At 38.4% G+C, this 21491-nt stretch overlaps 1 protein-coding gene across 3 annotated transcripts in view; it reads right to left on the reverse strand.

Annotated features, from left to right (window-relative positions):
- UMAD1 (UBAP1-MVB12-associated (UMA) domain containing 1) overlaps window positions 1-21491 on the reverse strand; it is an 81896-nt gene that overhangs the window by 17777 nt on the left and 42628 nt on the right. For all 3 annotated transcript variants that reach the window (XM_013305254.2, XM_027776842.2, XM_055803688.1), the window contains exon 3: window positions 836-921. In XM_013305254.2, the coding sequence (XP_013160708.1) occupies window positions 836-921 (86 nt within the window). The remainder of the gene's footprint in view (window positions 1-835; window positions 922-21491) is intronic.

Raw genomic sequence — 21491 nt, forward strand, 5'->3', positions numbered from 1 at the left:
GATATACCAAGGGACTTAGCAATAATAAATATTAAAATGGCATTGAGAAAAGAGAGACAGAGACACAGTCAGTTGCAAGCTAGATATGAGAAAGACAGAAAGTATAGGTTAAGCAAAAAAGTAAAAAAGAATCCACCACAAAAGCACAAAAAGTCCAAGCAAAATGTCTCATAGTTATCTTGCAAATATCTAAAACTATATGGCAATGGAAAACAGGCCCATACTCATTGCAAAAACATTTTCAGAGGAGGCAGAGAAGAAAATATGTGTACATTATATGCAGAAATATGCTTAAAAGCACTCTTTGGTATACATGGATTAAATATTACATAAACCAGATGAAGAAAAAGAAGTCCAGATTTACAGCCACAGAGTACTGAAACAGAAAGCAAACACAAAATTAAGACAGTCTATTATACTCACACATTTACAACATGTTACTTATAATGGTAGCTGTGGAAATAAATGACTTATGTAAATGTTTGACATTTTTCATCACTACCTCACCACACTAATATTTCTATGCAATTCATTAACATGCTAGCTGCAATTTCAGGCTTGCACATCTCAAGTATGACAATAAGATACTCAGCAATACCATACAGCCCAGCCTTCTTTCTATTTCTTCTACAAATCAGTATCAGTGGCCTTGATAATATTGCCGTCTACTTACTAGCAGTGCTTCTTTTACGATAGATGATAAGGAAGGCTGAGTAGGCACTCAGTCTATGGAAAATGTGAATACATTGAAACCTTCTCCTGCAGGACATCCATGCTTCTTAAATAAGCTGCTACGGAAGTTTCACCATGTGCACATACATAAATAGTCTCCTACCTGTGGAGGTTGGTTGTACATTGGCCTGGTCTCTGGAAATGAAGTTTTATCCTTTGACTCTCTACTTTCATCATCAGTTGTGTCACCTAGCAAAGTAAAAAAATACCTATTAAATCACTGAAATCCTTCATATTTTATATAGAATATTAAAACCTCTTGAGTCTTCTTAAAATCAAATTATACAATTCCCTGGAAAGGGGGAACTCTGTTGCCACATTTATATTTTATGATTTTCGCAAGAAAAGAGAAAAACATTGAGAAGTGGTCTGCAAAACCCAGGAATAGGTCTGTGTCAGTTAAAGGGGAAAATTCAGAGGAAAACAGAAAGAAAAAAAAGCATGGCCCCTACTTTTGCATACTTTAGGGCCTTCAAGTTCTAATACTGGCAAAGCGTCAAACAAAGGAGACATAGCAGTATGAGTATCTGGTGCAAAGGCAATGCCAGGTGCACACATCCATCACGTCCCAATCCCACGTCAGGCTAGGAGGACATGGGCACCCTTACTTTATCCTCATTTGTAACCTTGTTTCTATAGAGAGGATACCTGTGCAGGAGTGCTGAAAGAGCGACCCAGCATACCAAGAGGAACTGCCTGGTTGTGACTGCACCCAGACAATGACTACTTGGCAGGCTGGACACTAACCTCCCATTGCATACACGTGGCTACCTCTGCTCAGGACTTCACTGAGGAAACAAGATTCAGTTTATCCCAAAAGCTGCACCTGGTACCAATCTAAAATATGCAGATCAGTGATAAACTAGAGACAAGAGTACTTAAATCTATTTTAAAGACAGAAGGTACATTATTAATTTTATTAAAAAGGTAAAGGTAGTAAAACAAAAAAAAAAACCAGAACCCAGCATTTGTTTCTCAGATACTGTAAAACAAGCATCCACCTAGTCTGTCTTCTCCAACCTTCTTTGTCAGTGGGAGGGTGTACAAGAAGCTGTAAAGATTTTATGGCTTACCTACTTCTGCTGTTTGTGCTACTCAGTAAATAGTTGCTAAGAGGAGACAACTTAGAAAGGTGAAAGATTTAGTCACATAATTCTAGTTTTAATTTTATTTGAACTGATACTGCTTTCCATAATGGAGTATTTTGAAAGTCTGTATCCTTAAAGAGTCCTGCAGCAACAATTCTAAAGGGTTTAAGTTACCCTAGTTTAACTCCTTCACTAAGCCCATCTTTTTGGTTGTCCTGTTCCATTTTCTCCAGAAGAAAATTAACTCCATCCTAGCCAAAACCAGGACAGAGTGCAAACAAGTTTAAATCACAGCAAATTCAGGCCAGATCAGTTTCTGAGGTAGTAAGGGCTACTTAAGCAGTTGAAAACATCCTAAGGAAATGGTGTCTCTAATCAGTGGTCCACCTCCAAAAGATTTCAGAGGCAGGCTGAAGAAACATGTCATGAATCGTTTTAATCCTGCCAAGACAAGGAATATGAATGACCTTTTGTGTTTCCTTCTAGTCCTACATTCCATGAAGGATGCAGGAGGAAAGACTCCACAGGATACCCCTCCCTAAAATCAGGATTTGTCAATGGAACTTAAGCTGGCTGCATGGAGATGCATGAAACTGCAAGTAGACTGCAGCGAGCTGAACAAAGACTCACCCAGTGTGTAACGGAAAAGCTGCACAGCCAGCCAGTAGCAAAGGGACAGCTAACTGAAGTCAGTGCGAGGACTCATACTGGGTAAAGTTGGACGTATGTATAAACATACTGAAAGAGTTACACCAGAGATTTAAGAAACACAGGAACCAACTTTTTACTCCTTGTCTTTACTCCTGAGAAAAGCACTTAGAATTTTTTTATATGCAAAAAACAAAATACCAAATCCATGTGTGCTAATGCTACCCAGAATATACTTTCTTCCTGTGATTAGTTTTCCTTAAGATGAAAACAAAATTTTGATTGAAATTGGGACAAAAAGGTCAAAAATGTAAAAATCTTCACAGGAAAGGAGGAATAAGAACAGCTCACTTGGAGAGAAATTAAGTTTGTTGACCTAGAATTTACATCCAGCTCCCAGAGGTCATAAGCTCTTAAGGAGGCCAAAATGTAACAATATTTATAGTGTTTCACATTCAAATTGCCTTTATAAACTGGGGAGGGGGAGGGAGGGAGCAAATGGGAAAGCCCCAAGTTCTTGCCATATTTTCAGGCATATGGTCCTGCAAAGATAAGCCATGAATCTTTGTATAGACTGTTATTATTTGAATTACCAGAGTTAAAACAGCTACAGGCAGCTGCACACCAAGCTCCCCAAGATTTCCACTAGGATAGAAAAGTTTTCCAGAGAAATGAGTATTGTTGGTGTGCTTCTTTCACTGGTTCCTATCTCAAATATCCAAACATATTAAGTCATCCTTATTTCTACTCTCACGTACCTCCCCAGCTCTACCAGTTCCCAACCTTATCAAGCTCACCACAGCTGACTTGTCTTGTTTAGCCACCCCAAAATTTTTTGTTCAGCTTGTCATTGACAGAAATTCTAACCTCATCCCTTAACTGGAAGTCACAGTTTCTCATCCATCTTCAGGCTCAGCCTTTCAAATGCTTCCCTCTGATCTGCCTTTTCCTCTTTTACACTGCAATCCTGCGATCTCCTCTTCCCATCTACCTACATGTTAGGAAGGTGGATGAAGGTAAACACCAGAAAGTGAGAGCATAGACCTTTGGGAGCAGGAAATAATGTGAGCTCTTTTGAGCACTTCACACATTCTGAGCGATATTTTTTCACTGAGGGGAAAAAAATGAACAACCAAACCACCCCTCCTCTACAAACATCCTGAAAAAAACCCACAACCAAACCCAAACAACTCCTCTTACATAATCCCCATGTAAATAGGTATATAAATACAATTTCGCCAAACTAAGCAAACGAAATCTGGCCCTGAAAAAATCACAAACACACGTCCTTAGTAGGAAGGAATACCAAATCACCCAACACCACTCCCAAAAAAAGTCCTTCATCAGAATCGAATTGCAAGTATTTTCATAGATAAGGCCAGAGACCACCATAACCATCTATCCTAACCTCCTGTATAAATACAGACCATAAGACTTCTTGAATTAATTTGTTTGAACTAGAGCAAGTTTAAAGCTGCATTTTAATTAAGAGATAACTGACAAAATTATTCATTTTACAAAACAATTAGATTCTGGCTCACATATCCCTTGGCTTAAAAGCATTATGCAAAGTTTTCGTCATAAACCTCCTATTAAAAGAAAAAAAATAAAAAAAAAATTCAAAGTCCTCTATCTAAAAATATATACTATTCAGGGATTGCAAGAATTAGAAACAAAGAGTGCTCCATGTAGTGTAACAGGTTTTAAACATCAGCAGCATAATCTGTAATATGCAGGACATGACTGGGAAAATTTATCAGGAAAAATTTATTCATGCTTATTGCTGTAAAATATTCCCTTACTTATCAATGGGAAAATATTTACAAGTTTGAGAAGAGATCAGTAGACATATTTATCCTACTGTCCAGATGAACCCATATTTCAAATCCTCAATCTTGGGAAGCTGTTTTTAAGTTATATTAAGCCTCTTCCAGGCCCAAATAAATGGTGTTGCACTCAAAGGTCAAACATACATTTTTCCTTTCACTGAGCTGGTGCTGGATTTACACCAACATTCTCCGAGTTCCACTGGTATCTTCTTTTTCCAAGAACTGAAGCCAGGTGTTGCACAGGAAAGAAATACCCAGTCCAGTCTTCAGTAAGTACTATGTACATCCCCGCTCTGACCTCAGAATTTTTGGTTTCTTCAGAAATCTGCATTCAGCTGCGTATCTGGACCTCGGCAAACTCTCTTATAGAAAGGTTCAACCACAAATTTGGCTTCTACTCAACAAGGAAGTGGCATTTCTATTTATACTCTTTCCTTTTCCAGCGTTTTGTTATCCTCAAGCTGTGTAGTCTCCTGATCAACAGACAGCATTTAAAAGTCTATCCCACAGTTTCAAAAATTAAAACTAATTGTAAATATATTTTAGAGTCTTCTGTAATCTGGATTGCCATTTGCCTGGTCTGTGCAAGAATCCCAAGACAGTGAGGCATGTGCAACACAGCAAGCAGTAACTAGGTACTAAATAAATGGATTTTCAAATGTCACCTTCAGTTTCAAAGAATGAAGACAGTTATTTTCCATTATACTTCAGTTAGTTGCTTAACTCTTCGTTGCCTGTTATCTTCTTTACCCTGCATAGAAATGGCAAGAACAAAGAGTATTTTGGCTTCTACTTAGAAGCAAAAAGACAAAATGTTTTAAGAGAGGATTAGTAGGATCTGAAAACAGGAGAGGCTGACTGTGGAAGCATCAAGGTTTTACTGCAGTTTCATGCCCCTCCTTCTTATTTTTAAATCCTTCCCTGTCTCCCTGAGCTAAGGAAGAAAGACCAGAAGAAAGGCCAGACACACCAATTTTAAGTCACCCTGCTCCAGAATAAACTATGAGAATTTCAGGCTTCAGTCCATCAACAGTGGCAGCACTTTCCATCTGCAATGGTATTTAAGAGGTACTGTAATTCCCTCTGAACGTCTGAGTCTCAGGAGTCCCTACAATCACACTACCATGTAAAGGGCTTTGAGAGTAACACTTATGAGTTCTGCTCTTCTCAGCCTGATTTAAATAGCTCCCCTTCAGCAGGGCTAAAATCTGTTTCTGCTCAGTCTCTCCCCAGCCCTGGTTGTTTCTCCAAAACCCACTGCCAGGGTCTCACAGCTTCCATTTACTTCCAGCACCACTGCAAGTTTATTAGTAAAAAGTTCTTTTCCTTTCTTTGTGCACGCAGCAGATGGGCGATCAGCAATGGATGTCAAGTGGCTGCTGTTCTCCTCACTGCCATTTCCATCCTCAAGCCTCATCTCTATCACACTGGTTTCTTTCAAGAAGAACCCATAGCCACATTTCGTGCCAAAGAAGAGTGCTGAGCTGCCGATTCAGGGTATCAGTCAAATATGTTTACCAGCCAATTCCTACCCAATGAGTGAGCTGGTGACTGCATTGGGCTGATACCAGGGAACACTGATGGCAGTACCCAGAAGACAAAATTGTGCTGGTTTTATGGGATCCAGCCACTTAACAGAAGACCGAGGGAAGAACTTCAGAAAATTTGCTACTGGGCATAGAATCAAAAAAATGGTTTGGGGTGGAAAGGATGTTTAAAGATCATCTAGTCCATACTCCCTCAATGGATTGTACACAATCACAGCAAAATATTATAATAAACTGTAAGCAATTTGACAGTTCCCATTGGAACAGACCACTCAATGATCCATCTGAATTAAATAAGGCACTGGCCAGTTGCTGTCCTCTTCAGTGGGAGAGATGGGACACTGATGGATAGGTGATGCTTTTCTTTTCTTAAAAGTGGTACTACCATTCTGTCTAGCATTTATGCTATAAAACTTATCCGTGAATCCTCATTAGCTTCCATGTGCACATGGCCAAGACATAAGTCTTGTAAGAATATGTATAATTGGCAAAACAATGAAGTCATGCTAGTTTCACGTCACCTCATCCTGATTTCACATTAAAGCTATTCATATCAACAGCAGTTTCATTTCTACAAGCTAATAATATCCCCTAAAAATCCTGTATATCAGCAAAAAGATTTGCCACAGCTGCAGGTTTCAGCAAAACAAGAGTTTAAAAGTTTACGCTGTGTAAGGGTGAATGAGAAGGAAGTCTGTATAAGCCCACGCTAAGGCAGAGGTCTGTGTTAGCCTAAGCACACATATCTAAGTCTTTGGCAGCCTTATACTGAGTTTCAACCCTATACCTAAGGGTACTAAGCAGTCCTACAAATAAATCTTTAATCAGAAGTAGAACTTCCCAGAATCTTCTCTAATTATCCTGACAAATCATGAGAAAAATCTATATAAACCCTGCAGAGTGAGAACCCAGAAGACCAATTTCTTCAAATTTGTAAAAGGGAGACAGTAGAGGTAAACATTATCCTGAATGTTCTTGCATTTAAAGACATGAAGCAACAAGGTTCAATCCTTTCCCAGTCAAGAGGAATAGCAAATCCAACTACAGCACATGCCACTGAAGATTGTGGGAGTGGCACTCCAAATTGCCACCCAGTTTCATTTTGGAGTCCCATCCTGCTGCAGGTAATCTTAATGTAAAGTCTCCATTTTCCTAAACAATTCTGTCAGGGTTTTCTCAATCCACATCCCACTACCAAGATCACAGCAAAAAGATGAAATACTCACTACAGAAACTTTTTTATTTCCCCCTAAACAAAAACCTTTAGGAAAATGGCAATAGAAAACAGTTTGAAAGATTTAGAGGCTGCGGCAGGGTTTCAGTATCCCTGATCCACACACTTAAGTTTGCAAAAAGCTTTTTATCTCTGTCTTCTTAGTATTTCTAACATTAGAAGTTTGACTTCTTTCAAAGCTTTCCTGGATCCTAAAACAAAGAACCCTTAGAGTTTAAATCCAACCCCATCTCCAACCACTTCACTAAATCATTCCTACTCCCCCGACTCCCATTTATATGGCTTTCTTTTAAGAGGTGCCCAACTCTTTCAGAAAGCTGATAAATCAAAAATGAAAGTTTCACAGCAACATTTTGGTTGGAAGGGATCCCTGGAGGTCACACTAGCCCAACCTCCAATTCAGCACAGGGCTAATTTCAAAGTGAAACTATGTTCCTTCAGGTGCTTGTTCAGCTGAATTTTGAGTCTGCAAAGACAGAGATTCCACAGCCTCTCCTCACTTTCAGTTATATCTATCCCTCTATTTGCTGCCTCCAGGTTCACAGTCATATTCAAAGCAAGCTGTAGAATTCATCCATGAGCCAGGATCCCCTATGATAAAATGTTTTTTTTACTTCAGTTTTAACTTACGATACTTTCATGTCAAGCATAAAGAAATGCTGAGGATCAGTCTCATTATGATTTACTGGTGTGATGTATCCATGCAAGCACTTTCACCTCCACTGTATGTGCATACGAGCCTTTCTAAGTAGCCCACAGAATCACTGAACCCCCTCACCAAAGCACATCTTTCAACAGATCTCACTTTTCCATTTTGCTATTTAGAAATCTCATTCTTGAGTTCATTAACCTAGATGCTGCCACACCCTTTATCTAGTTTTGCTATCGGAACAAACAGGTGATATGATTATCAGCTACTCAATACATCCTTAGTACTGAAGCAACCAACACAGTACAGATCCAAGTAAGGGCTTATGACATACTCAGTCATTTTATAAGAAGTTGAAAACAAAAGCTACACAAGAGCGTAAGTCTTCTGACCCAACACCACTTGTGCTTATCTGGGCGTGTGTGCCAATGCCTCAGGGAGAACCTCAAAACTATTCACTCTCTTCCTTTGTTCAATTGATGCTGTTCTGCAGATAAGTCCCCAGCGTATCTATTATATGTTAGCATTTATCATGAACGTTGTACCTAAAAAAAAATATCTGAAAAACTGCCTGGAAGGCATAGATTAGATGTCATAGTCCAGTCTCTACATGCATTAAGTTGCAGTGACTGACATTCTTAGAGAACCTTTAAATCTTCCTGTAATGCACTTCATCTGCCAGTTAAGCCCCTCCTATTCATATCAAAACAAATGCAACCTTCCAAGCGCAAGTGAATCATACTTTCCTGTGAAAGTAAACCATTTAATCTACTTTTTTTGAAAAAAGAAAAGTTTTATAAGCTGATTACTTCTTTTGTTTCAGATTTATTGTTTACATAATCACTGAGTGTTAGCTTATTGTCATGGTCATCCAGGCCAGCTCAGTCATCCCACAGAATAAGTACATTGTTTTAAGGTTAAGAATAAAACAAGAAGTCCCTTAAATTTTTAGACATTTGGAGAAAAGTGAAAGATGTATACGCTTAGCATAATTCAGCTTTGCTATAGGGATGGACTTGAATGCAACAAGTGCTGAAGAAGCAGCAGTTTGCAAGCTAGATTTTCTTCCATCATTACAGTCTCCCACTAGATCCCTTTTGCTTTTCCAAGGGAGGGAAACTGGGAATAAAGACAATATTATTTGTCTTTATTTGTTCTGTTTCTTTTGCTTAACTTTGTCTTCTCTGCCTTTCATGAGAATATGACAGTCACGATCTTTACAATCCTTCCTGCAATTTCTTATTTTGCTTGGAAGAATGATAAAAAGCTCAATCTCAAAACAATACAAGTCTTTACCTCTTCAGTTCCTGATGAGTGGTAAAAGGCTTTGGGGAAACATTAGTAACAACAAACCCAGTTGAAGACAATAGTACAGCTCACACAGAGTACTGCTGGCAAGCAACCTCCCCTTAAACACATTTTAGCAGTATCATTTTCTTGTCATTAGTTAAATCAACCTATAAAACCTATCTCAGATTACGGTCACAGGTGTTGTTGATTTATTTATTACAGCATTCAACTTTTCACTATGAAATTAAGACTGTTTCACAATCCTTGCTTAACTGTTTTATTTATTTTATCCTGTTTTATTCATGATTTGGTTCTAAAGGCAATCCTGTCCGGAATGAAAACAGCACATTGAAGCCCACTTTGATGAGGACAGAGATTTTCCTGGCACTTAAAAATCAGCAGTGTGGTCTGCCTGCTCAGTCTCTTTGTTACACTGTCTAACTTGCATGCCAGTAGGTCCAGCATGCATTAAAATTATTTGCCTGTCAAAAACTCAGGTGCTGATAGCCTAATATTTGCATATGAAGCTTGCTACATAAATGCAAATTACGTTAGAAAACAAATAATGCAAGTTTAAGCTGGTTTCCTAAGGAATTAGATTTGCATGACCAATCTTCTGTCCTTGATAACGCAGGAAAACATTGTCAAATGTTGTTGAAACTGGCACAGAGACAGAAGACTTTGAGATGTTTGCAGAATATAATCATTTGCAGCTGGGTAGTAAAAAAGACCAGGAGTAATGCCCCTGCTGAAGGAAAAACCCACTGCACTCTGTTCTTAGCCTGCTAGCCAGTCAAGTGGCAGATACTGCCGTTGTTGGTCACCGGGAATGAAGGCAAGGAAGGCCACTAGAATCAAGCAGGGAAATAGCCAGGGCTATTGTAGCAGAGTAGGAGCACCAAGAGATCCTCAAGGAGGTCCCTGAGAAACTGAACTTCATAATTTCTCATATTCCAGAGAACATCATGTTTTATTCTATCTTGATAGCATTTCAGCTATGCTTACACAATGAAGAAGAGGGGAAAATCTCACAGAAAAAAACTGTAGATCAGTCATTCAGTCTACCCATAACAGGGCCACTTTGTCACACTAGTTGCTGTGGGATGCACTGTGAGGAGCAGGTGATCACATTGATATGGAGAAACAGTGTGAAATGGGGACAATGGACATCGATTGTGATTGTATATGTCTGCTCAAGGAATGTGGGTATGGTGACTGGTCATAGGTGTGGTGTCTGGTCACATAGGCACACAGCTTTGAGGAGACACCTAGCCTTCTTCCTCTAACAAAGGGGCTGTTTATAAAAAGGATGAGAAAAGGATGAGAGACATCCCAATGTTATCTAGAGGGAGGGAGTGCTAAGTCTTCTTGCTGGAGAAGATCAGATGGTCAGAAGGACATGAATCACCTACAAAACGGCAAGACCACCACATTCCAGGCAAAGGACTGATAAGCTAATTAACATACGAAGCGGGAGTAAGCGGGTTTAGGTAATGAATATGTATAGGCGTTAATTGAATATTGATTTGTTTTATTGTATAAATGTGAGATGGTTCGTCACTTCGGGCATGCACGCTTGTGGAGGAGCGATCCCCCGTGCATCTGCGCGCAATAAACATACCTACTTTCTAACTTTCGAGTTATAGAGGCTAATTTCGTACGTCAACATAGAACCCCACCCCAGTAACTTGCCTTCATGCGTGAGCTGCTGCCTATAACATTCATGTTAGTTACTAAGAACTTTTTTTGTCACATCTTCTAGAAACTCTGAAAGTACCAGAAAGCTAAGTTAATACTTTGTGGGAGAAGAATTCATGTATAGGACAGAACACTTGTTTAAGGTAACTTTTATGAGATATAGTTATAATAAATCTTCTCCAAAGTAATAACAATTTCATACTCTCAGAGGCATGGAAGCTCCCACTCAATTCTGAAACAAAGTTAAGCAGAATTAGTTTAAAACTAAGTTAAACACCACACACAAAGTTATACAGCTACACTGATAACAGAGCTTATATGTGTCTGTGTGACATACAGGTACCAATACACCTGATGCAGAAAGTTAAATCACAGTATCTAAGCTTCTGTCAGAAGACTTACAAATACTGTGGCTCAAAAAGCTTTCCACCCTGCATTTTTCTGAAGGTTATTTTCTAGATGGCAGCCTGGCAATCTTATGTCCCTGTGACTATATAATGTCAATTCTGAGTAGAAAACCTTATGGTACATCCACTGCTACTTCTGCATTTCTGACACATGCTTGCAGAGTATTTCAGAACATAGAATATTTTGTTTTCCTCTAAAAAGAGGTATAAACTGTCTGTTTGGATTTTGTGCAGTAACAAGTGCAAGTTTATAAACATACCTAAAATTGTTACACAAAGGCTCTGAATATTAAAAAGAAAACCTACGTCCAAAAGAAATCCCAATAAATTATTCAATAAAACAAATAAATCTACTTTCATAACTCCTTGAAATTTTACTTTTGATTTACACTGTTAATTCCATTGTATTATTACCAACTTCTGATCTACCTCAGATTTAGGAAGGGGCTCTAAAACCAACAAACAAACAAACAAAATGGGTTAAGAAGTAGGCAGTCTCCTCACAAAATAAAACATAAATCCACTTAACCTGTCCTCAGAAGTGGCAAAAACCAGCACAGTAACTAATCTTTGGATCAGACCTCTCATGAGTCACCAGCTCCACATAGATGATTAAAAGGACTACATAATTTTATTTATTTATTTATTTATTAGAGTGCATAGGTCAAAAGCTAGGATTAACTAGGATTAATGTGTTCTTTTCTAATTAATTTTGTGCTTTAAACTGGTTTAGTATTTCTAGGAACTTTATTTTAAAGCCAGCTTTGCAGGAGAAACTATACTATGAAACTTCTGGTTTACTTTTGACGTGTGCATAAAAAACATGGGGAAATGTTCATTTTAGCATATTATTGCTAGATTGCTTGATTTTAAAGACAATGTCATTTTGGATTCAGTACGTTGAAACCTTTCTAACCATTGTTTGGACCTTCAATTGCATTTTCACATTACGCAAACATGGTAGTGGCAATCTGTTATAAAAAAAAATTGAAATATCAGCACTAGCAGAATTCTCTAAAAGTATCTGAAAAGCAGGGCAGAAGTTAGTTTGCATAGAAAAAGAGATGAATGAGAATTTCTTAACAGAGAAATTCAGTTTACAAAGTCTAAAAAAGCCCTACTACATGAAAATAGCGATTTACAAAGATCCAGGGGTAATGGTTGTAAAAGTCCAGCTGATATATTTTTGATTGTGTCTTTCAATGAAACGTCCAAACATTTGCATGTACACCAAAAAGTGACATTAACACTGCCCACAAAGCAAAGAAAAAAAAAAGGTAATTGTGCAGCTCTTTAATAATCCATTTTAAAAAAAAAAACCACCTGCTTATATTCTTATCATACATGGAGAAAATGAAGAAAGGTCATAGCCAGCTGAAACTTTTATCATTAGCTGTTAATGGTGACTGAGGGCTACGATCACTTATGCCAAGTTATGCCCACACTGTACATCAGTCCCTTCCCTAGACTATCTACAGAAATGGCATTTTCCAGCTGAAACAAAAACATTTCAATTTGTCAAAAAAAACCAACAAAACACCCACATAGTATCACACCAGCTTCATGAGCACAAAGGTGGATGGGCAGTTTTCAAAAAAAGCGCATTTCTTGTTCCTGAGATTCCAGCCACCCACTTCCCCAGAGACCTTGGGGAGCCAGAAGGGTGAGCTGCGGTGGATTTTAAACTCTGCAGCCAGGGTTTCCAGGGAACTCCAGGCTTATGGGCACTCAAAATCCATGGTGATATGTCAGCTTCACTAACAGGGGCTACAAGATCTAAGAAAAACTTCCTGATGTTCAAAGATGAAGGACCACTCTCACATGTTCAGCAGACCAGAAGTACAGAGGTTTCTGAATTCCCCAAAATTCAATGAGCAGATTGTCCCAGAGGCTGAAGTACAATTTTTTTCCAGGTTCTGTAGCTCCTTACCGGCTTGCTCAATGTCAAATTCTCAGACAGGTTCACCCTGCACATGCAATTTTTCTGCAGATTGTTTTCATGCAATAACACGATTACATTAGAATAAGTATCTGTTTCAAAACACAACACACTGAAAACAGAAAGGCCACTCTACAAAAACAAACTGCGTACATCTGGTAACTCCCTTCTGGCTACTATTTGAAGACTTTCAGTCAACCTGTAGTGTTAACATTATTACCTAAGGGTGAGTTTTCACAACATGGCTGAGTCAGTCTAACAGCTTGGTGCTGCCAATAGGAGCAGTCCTGCCACTCCCCACCTGCCCCAGTGCTCCCACTGTTTCCTTTGTGGTGGCTCCCAGGGTCTCCAGAGGTCTTCCAACCTACAGGAGCTCACTGAACTGGTTAAAAATAAACACACACATACTCCCTTTCTTGCTGGGTTAGTTTTCTGTCAGTTTAGTGAGCTAAATCACAGATGCCAAATGTACTGGCAGAGCTGGCACAAGAGTGATGGAAAGTAATTCTGCTTCCAGGAGCAAGAAGCAGGATGACTGGTTCTTCAGACAGTTAAGCGGCTCAGCTGTCCTGTGGAAACACACCCTATCACAGCAGCAGTCTTGCTTTCCACCATGAAAAGACAGAAGGCAGTATTTTGGACCTAAATGTAATCTCCACTCTAGATATTATACAGATCAACATGGAAAGTTTCAAAGGTGTGCTGCAGTCATATACCAAAAATATGATTAAATTCTTACACAAAAAACCCCAAATGATTTATTATATTAGAAAATGTTCCTTTTTGTTATTATCACTAGGCTGTAGGAAATGAGAGATTAATATGTATTTTCAGTTTTCTTCCTTTTCTTCCTAAAGGGTCAACAGAGCAACTAGTTTTCTGTCTTTTGCTTTCTCCTCATGAGAAACTTGTATTAATTTTTACTTTGTCAGCTGCAGGGAATCAGAAAAGGAAATACCCACCACACAAAGCTAAATTGCTGCATTCATGGAGCCATCTCTAGAAGCAAACAACATTAGCCGGGATGACAGCTGTTTCAGGACTTCCATAAACTAGTTTTAAGAATTACTATGGGCAAAGTAATTTTATGAAAACCAGAAATCTTAATTGGTCAATGCAAAGAATCCACCTGAGTATTTAATTCAATTATCAACTGTGCATATAGCAGTAAAAAACCCAAGTAAGGTCACACGACTTTCATAAATTCTGTTCAAGATGCACTTATCTGAATCCTGAACATGAGGTGTTTTGTGAAGACCTGAAACACCTATTGATATTCCTTCCCATTTCTAGCCATACTCCTTACCACCTCCATTCTGAACTTGGTACTCAGAGAAAAGCAAAGACCAACCATGTCACACTACTGTCTCCCTGTAAAAGAAGCCAAAGAACCAGACTACCCCATGCACAAAGAGCTGTGTTACCAGACACCTATTCAACAGGTTGAAAATTGGCAGATGAAGTTCTAGGTCACAAAGACCTGAACTCCTGTATCTGATAGGCAGCCGCTACGGTAGATTAATGATTTTCACAAAACAAGAGAGAATCAGTTTCCATGATGCAGTTACTGCTTTACACGTGCTCTACTTGGCAACATGTCCTATATTCAGAAACTGAAATCTTCACACTGTGATCTGTCCACAATCATTATGCAGCCTGATGTGCAGAAAAACTAGAAGGAAAAACAATCCAGGGCCATGAACACAAAATGACACCCCTTTCTTCCCCAAAGACACAGCCTCTGTCTTTAAAACAACTGATTTCCTATTTCCTTTGAGAAGGGAGGACAACAGGCTTAGCACCTAGAGGTTTACGCACACAAGCACCGCAGCAGGACAGATAGTGTTCATGCTTGCCATTAGACCAACTCAAGGCTGCCAAAATGCACGGACCCATCTTTCTATTCTGAGCTGCTTGCTCCTGCCATTCCCTTTGTCTGTTCTGTGTCCACTCAGCGCTCTAATCCAGAACTGCTTCCGCTGGCTGAGTTTCTCCCACCTTAGTAAGCAGACCTGGCTCCCTATCAGGTACCTGCGTAGTACTGAGTGATGAGACACTAAGAGGCAACTGAGCAGCTACCAATGCCCGAGGATGCACTACCATTCACACCTCTCATTTTGGTCTTCCCTCTTATGTTACCTGGCTCCATCACTCAACCTCTTTGAATCAATGCACTTTACTAGAACAGCACAACACTAACTCAGAAGAGATCATAAAATTGCAGAAAAATTAAATGGCAAGAATGTAGAGTCAAGAAAGTGGGATGAAGGAACCGGCCCTCCTTCGGGGGGGCAAAAGACAAAGCCATTCTAAGACAGGGTGATTTTCTCAATAAAAGCAACTATTTCTGCATGCAATATGATTAGTTGTTTAACTTTTGCCTGGATAAAGGTGAGACCACACGAGTTGATCTAATCGCTCACCACCACTAAGGAGGGAAATTCCTGTTCCCTTCACTCAAAGGCCCTGCCCTTGCACTGACTATGACAAACATCAGACTTTCCGCTTATTAACCCATCTTTTTTTCTGGGAACTGAGCCAACTGACAAAATCCAGCAAACACTGGCGCTGGAGCAAAGTAATATTGACTGAAGTGGAGGAAAAGAGCACCTTTGCTTTTGGGTAGCAGCAAGCTGATAAAATCAGATTATCCTCACTTGCAAAACCACTACTGGCCAAACAGCTCTTAAATGAATAAGATCAGACATGGGAGAAGACAGCAGGCAGGATTTTGCCTTTGAGATATCCTAACTACTTAACTTTAAAGCTTTTGTGGTTAGAAAAAATTCCTTTGCTTTACTGTCCTGCCCAAAGGGATTAATTAGGAAAAAAGGCCTCAAAACCAACCAATCTCAAACTTTCTATGCAACTTGGAGGTTAGAAGATTGTTCCTGTTGGGAGTTTGACAAAAAGTAGGTGTGGTATACAAATGCACAAAATGTTTTGGGGCTAATTTATTGGGAAAGGGGAACAGCTGCAATTTAGTTCCCCAAGCAGCAATTGCTCACAGGCTTCCGTAAAATGTGACCAGGAGGCACCTATATTCAACACCTGTTCCCTATGCAGGGAAGCATCTTTCCACCCAGTGACTAAATCGGAATAATTGCTCTGAAATGAAGACATCTGAAGTCAAACTCCTATAAGTGGCCTAATCCATGACTTCTGCACCATTCTCCAACATGAAGAGTAGACCAAACTTAGGCAGCTGTTCTGAAAGGTTGCTATCAGAAGAAAAGCTCTGCTACAGCGAGAAGACTTTCAGATATGGGATGTCAGCACGCCTCTAAGAGCATCCCAGCGACTGAAGAGATTTGGGGAGGAAGAAAATGATCTGGCACAAGAGACCCTGCTTTACTTACCTGAGGTCTATCCTGTAATGCAGCCACTCAATGTATTTTCTTTTAAGCATTGGTGCAGGTGAAGTGATGCCTGCAGTAAAGGAATGAGGTGGGAACAGGGGTCTCTGCCTTAATCATGGGAAGGTCAAAGTCAGAAGCACCAGGGGACAGGAACTGAATCTGCACCTGGACTTCAGTGTGCATGTTGAATGAAGGTGTTAAGAGAGGGATTCTGCATTAGCCTCACTTGAATGTTTCTAAATTAATAAAAAACATTGTAAAAAGTGGACTACAAGTGTGTTCTGAATCATGATTTCCTTCTCTGCATCTGCTGCTTTAATCAATTTACAATTATAGCTGCAGTGAAAAGTAATGAAAATACATCTTAGAATTAGTGTCTCTTTATTACTGTCCCTGAATCCCAAATCGAAAACTCAGGGCAGACCATAGAAACATTACCACTGTATTAATACCCAATCAAACCTTTCCAAAGCTTTGTCACAAAAGGTCACAGATTTAAGAAAGGGCTTCTCAGTTGCACAGACATGCAAATCATGACTGACTTTCACCATCTTACTTCAGATGCATGGGTGTCAAGTGAGTATATACAAAACTCAAATCACCAGCAGCACTTCAGAAAATGGAGTTCAGAAAACAGCCTGACCACCTTTTGATCTACCACGTGTGAGCTTCAAATACACCAGCCCTACCGACACTCTCAGTGTTCCCAGAGGTCCAGCAGGAAAACAGGATTATTTTCTTACCTCAACCCACATGGCAAAGATTCATTTACCTGTATTAACTGAGACCAGGCTGTTCTCATCTGAGGTCTGCATTACCTACCATCTTCCTAGCTTCCTTCCCACAGAACTAAGTGTCATTTGTGCTAATCAGTGCTAAGTGAACTAGAAATGAGAGAATGGCAGGGATCCAGCTGACTCATTAATACCAGTGTAAAGGATTAACCCTTTTACATTGTCTTCCCACCCCCCCACCCCAATTAGTCAGCATCAAAGAGGTTTGAGACTGTACACATTGAAACACAAAATGGAACAGAGTGTTTGAAAACAAAGGAGAATGTCTAGAAGCATCATCATATTCTGCCACAAGGACAGCTATCATCATATTACTTGAGAATAGTATTTTTTTAAAAGTTAAGCTAAACTTCATGTAAAAGGCAGCAAGAGAGTGAAATAGCCTGTCTGGACAAAGTGAAATATTCTGATCTGTATAATTAATCCATAACCAACTTGTTACATATATGAAGAACATAGTTCAGCATGAAACGTACAAGTAGCTAGTCCAAAATACAAAACAGTTATTAACTGTGACTATAAAATTACTACAAGATGTTAAACCGTGCTTATTTTTTTTTTCCTGTTTAACATATGGGTAGCACTTTCTGATCTGTGATGCCAAACACAAGATATTTTTGATTTAGTCAAACTGCTATTTAGAAAAATCCCTTCCAAAACAGTCAGTCTGAAGTTTTACATTATATGAGATGGAACACTTACTTCCCTGCTTTAAAAAGTTTTTAGAAAAGTGTAACTGCCACCAAAGATTAATGATTCCTCTCAGTGCCTCCAGTAACCTTCTATTCCATTTGATAAAATACAAGTGTCTATTTCTTAAAATAAGTGTACGTATGAACGTGTGACAGATATACCTACATTCAGACAAACATCACATCTCAGACAATTTAAGAAAACCCCCTCAGTTATATTCATAATAATGTTTTTGGGAAAGTGGGGCATTTCTCATTATGCAGGTATATACACACTTCACCAAAACCTGCAATATTGCACTGTGTAACTGGAATGTTAATACTGAAGACTTAAACACTGGTTTATGCAATATATGTGAGAACATCACTATACATAAAATATTTCATTGTGTGGTAAATTCTTGCCTGTTGAAATGTTTCTCATCCTTTTAAAAATTCAGTTAGTTTAGCGAATACTCTGCTTTTAAGACATCCTTGCAGCATTTATATTTACTTCACATAGTCTGTCTCAATTATACTACAGCTGTCTCACAGGGCATAGGCTGGCCACCTCCATCATGAACAACCATCACAGAATCTGAAGTTCTTGATTAAAAAGCAAATGGTTTTGTGAGCCAAGCTAAAACTACCGCAGCTGCTCCATTTCACAAACCAAGTGCCATTCAGCTGGGAAGAATGGCACCGACTCTGAATTGTTCTTCCTGAGAGTTTTTACAATAAAAACAAACCACACTACTCCCAAATTTTCAAAGACTAAAAAAAAAAAAAAAAAAAAAAAAAAGTTTTCACTATTCTGGAAACAAGTGTTTTCTTTTTACTCAGAGCTTTTGGTTTCTACATCAGTGTTCCTCTATGGATAAAAAAAAAAACCCAAAAAAACAAAAAAAAACCCCGAAAACCACCCCCTCCCCCAAGCATACACACACCACACGGGTTCCTGTAGATACTTTTAATGACCATCTACAGCAAGTTTGCAGATATATTAAATAGGAACTGCAATTCTTAACTTAAAAAAACCACAAAAATGAAAATCGGGATACTGCTAATAAGTTGATCACTACTGAAGCTGTTAAATACTATATTCAGTGACAGGATAACTCCTGGAAATTATTATTATTATAATTATTTATTATTTAAAAATGATAAAAAGTAGCAATATCCTTCAACAAGACAAAACATCAATCAACTCCTGATCACTTGCTCTCTGAGAACGTACATTTCTCTACAACACATGAAATAAAACAATCTCGTTGCAGCGAAGGTGCAGCAAATGAAGTCATAATATGTAATCTGGATAAAAGTCATGTTCAGTACAACTTGCAATTAACAGCTTTTGTATGTGTCACCTCATTTTTTTAGGTAATCACAAAAAAATGTGTTCATAATAAAAAAACATAAGACCAAAAACATACCCACAAAAATGCTGAAAGATAATTTTTTTCTGCTTTGTTGAAACTGATCTAATGAAAATATCAGAACCAAAACCACTACACAGGTTTCCTACAATATCCTAATAACACTTTCTTGGTGGTCAGGCTAGCATGTTTCCAGGAAACACTTCACAGCTAAGTTAACTTTTACGCTTTAAAAATAGTGAGTGGTTAGTCAGATTTTTTTAGTTATTTGGCTACATTAAATTTATTTGATGTCTTAGTCAGAAATAAATTGGACGTTGCTGAAAACACTTCCCACTTCATTCAAATGAAAATATTCAGGAGTTTTCCCTAAGCTTACATTGACTGATGCAAAAATGAGAACCAACTCCTTCAAGGTGTTTAAATTCACTCATTTCCCAGCAATGGTAGAAAAAGCTGAGCTGCACAAAGGATTTTTTCTTATAAATATTATTTTTAGCTTTCCTATCACCATTTCATTTATTTTGCCTTTATCCCTATTGTACTTGAGCTAGGTTAGACATACCAGGTTAAGTATAGACTAGATACTACACAAGGCTTCAGAATTTTACCATTTGTAGCATATAAGAAGAAGAAGAAAAAAAATCAACTTAGTCTACCTTCCTTTTCATTCTGCCCTTAGGAGTTGGAAAAGGTTTGATTCTGTGTTACCAATTAATGAGGACTGGTTTTAGGCTACATGTTTCGCTGCAGCATTTTAGAATGATTACAAGCAAATTTTACATATTTGTTGCTTTTTTAATGTAGTATGAAAGTAATAACTCAGAATAACAAACTAACAACACTGAATATCTTTTGAGTACTTCTTTTAAAAAAATCTCAGTATTTTAAGAACCAGGTGGTAGATCTGGCCTCACAAGTCAACACATTCCATATGAAAATGTCAACAGATTTGTAAATTGTTTTTAAAGGGTTTTTTTAGTCTGTTCTGTAAACAAAAAGAGACACTGTGAAAGATGAAGAGAAAGTGAATGTTCATCTGCAAATGATAATTTCAAATGTCAATGGAAACACTACTTTCACTTTGAAAATCTTACATTTCATAGTATAGAAGTGATTTGTTTGGGGCTTTTTTTGTTTGTTTTTGTTTGTTTGTTTTTTCTATAGATAAATTCTGACCCTAAGAAAAACAAGGATCTATGATGGTCTTCCCACAGCTCCTGTCACAAAGTTATTGTGCACTTCCAGGATGTTTTGTTTGGGTCTTTTTTTTAGTCTTTGAGGCAGTTAAATTCAGCACAACTTTTTAACTTCTTGAAGCAAAGCTAGAATTTTCATTTTAGAAGGTACTCCTTATTAACTGTCAAACTGTACGTTCACTTTGGTAAGATTGCATATAAAATAGCTTAAGTACTGAAAATTCATACTTTTACGAGCAAAAGTTAATGATTTGAATCTACATGTGATTTTTACTCTTTTTATACACGTGTATCTGAAGGAAGAATCCTGCTCTACTTGGGATTTTCAGTTCTGCTATTTGAGAAGACAGGGAAGATGCAGGCTGCCTGGAGGCCACACAAAGTGACAAGGATAAGATTTCAATTTATTATGGTACCCACCAAATCCAGGTAAATGGACCTGATCTGCTGGTGTTCCCCAGCCTTTCCTCTAATACGAACATGTTTCTGAAATCAGGTATTTTGAGAATTATATGCACTTCTCTAAACACTGTAACCCAGCCAAGAGACTGTGTTTAAAGTTTTCCCCAAAGTACAGTTTACAGCAGTTTTCAGGTGAGATTAAAGATGAGAAAAGCAAACCAAACCACGTTCAACACAACGTAAGCAACACTCCTCTTTTAGTTTGGTCTTCTAAGAGAAGCAAGCAACTCATTTCAACCAAATGACACAAGGATGTAAGTCTCAAAAATTATTACATCTTCACAGATTTCATGAACAAGGGAGCTATGCAGACAGGTATTAAACTCCCAACTGTAGAAAAACCTTCAGCCAGATTTTGCAACAAATCACAAGAAAAATCCCTTGTAGTCAGGACTCAGTAATTCCAGCTCTCCCAGAAACAGCAGTGTAACTTTTTTTAAAAAGTAACTTTTTTGTTGGCATGTGTTTTCAGGATGACTGACATAAGGAACAGGGAGGGGAAGGAGGGCATGAGTGGACCTACATACTGAGCCTATATTCACTTTGTTTTTTAAAGTGTCTTCAAAAAA

This window comes from Falco peregrinus, chromosome 5 (genome assembly GCF_023634155.1).
Source record: "Falco peregrinus isolate bFalPer1 chromosome 5, bFalPer1.pri, whole genome shotgun sequence".
Taxonomy (NCBI): Eukaryota; Metazoa; Chordata; class Aves; order Falconiformes; family Falconidae; genus Falco; species Falco peregrinus.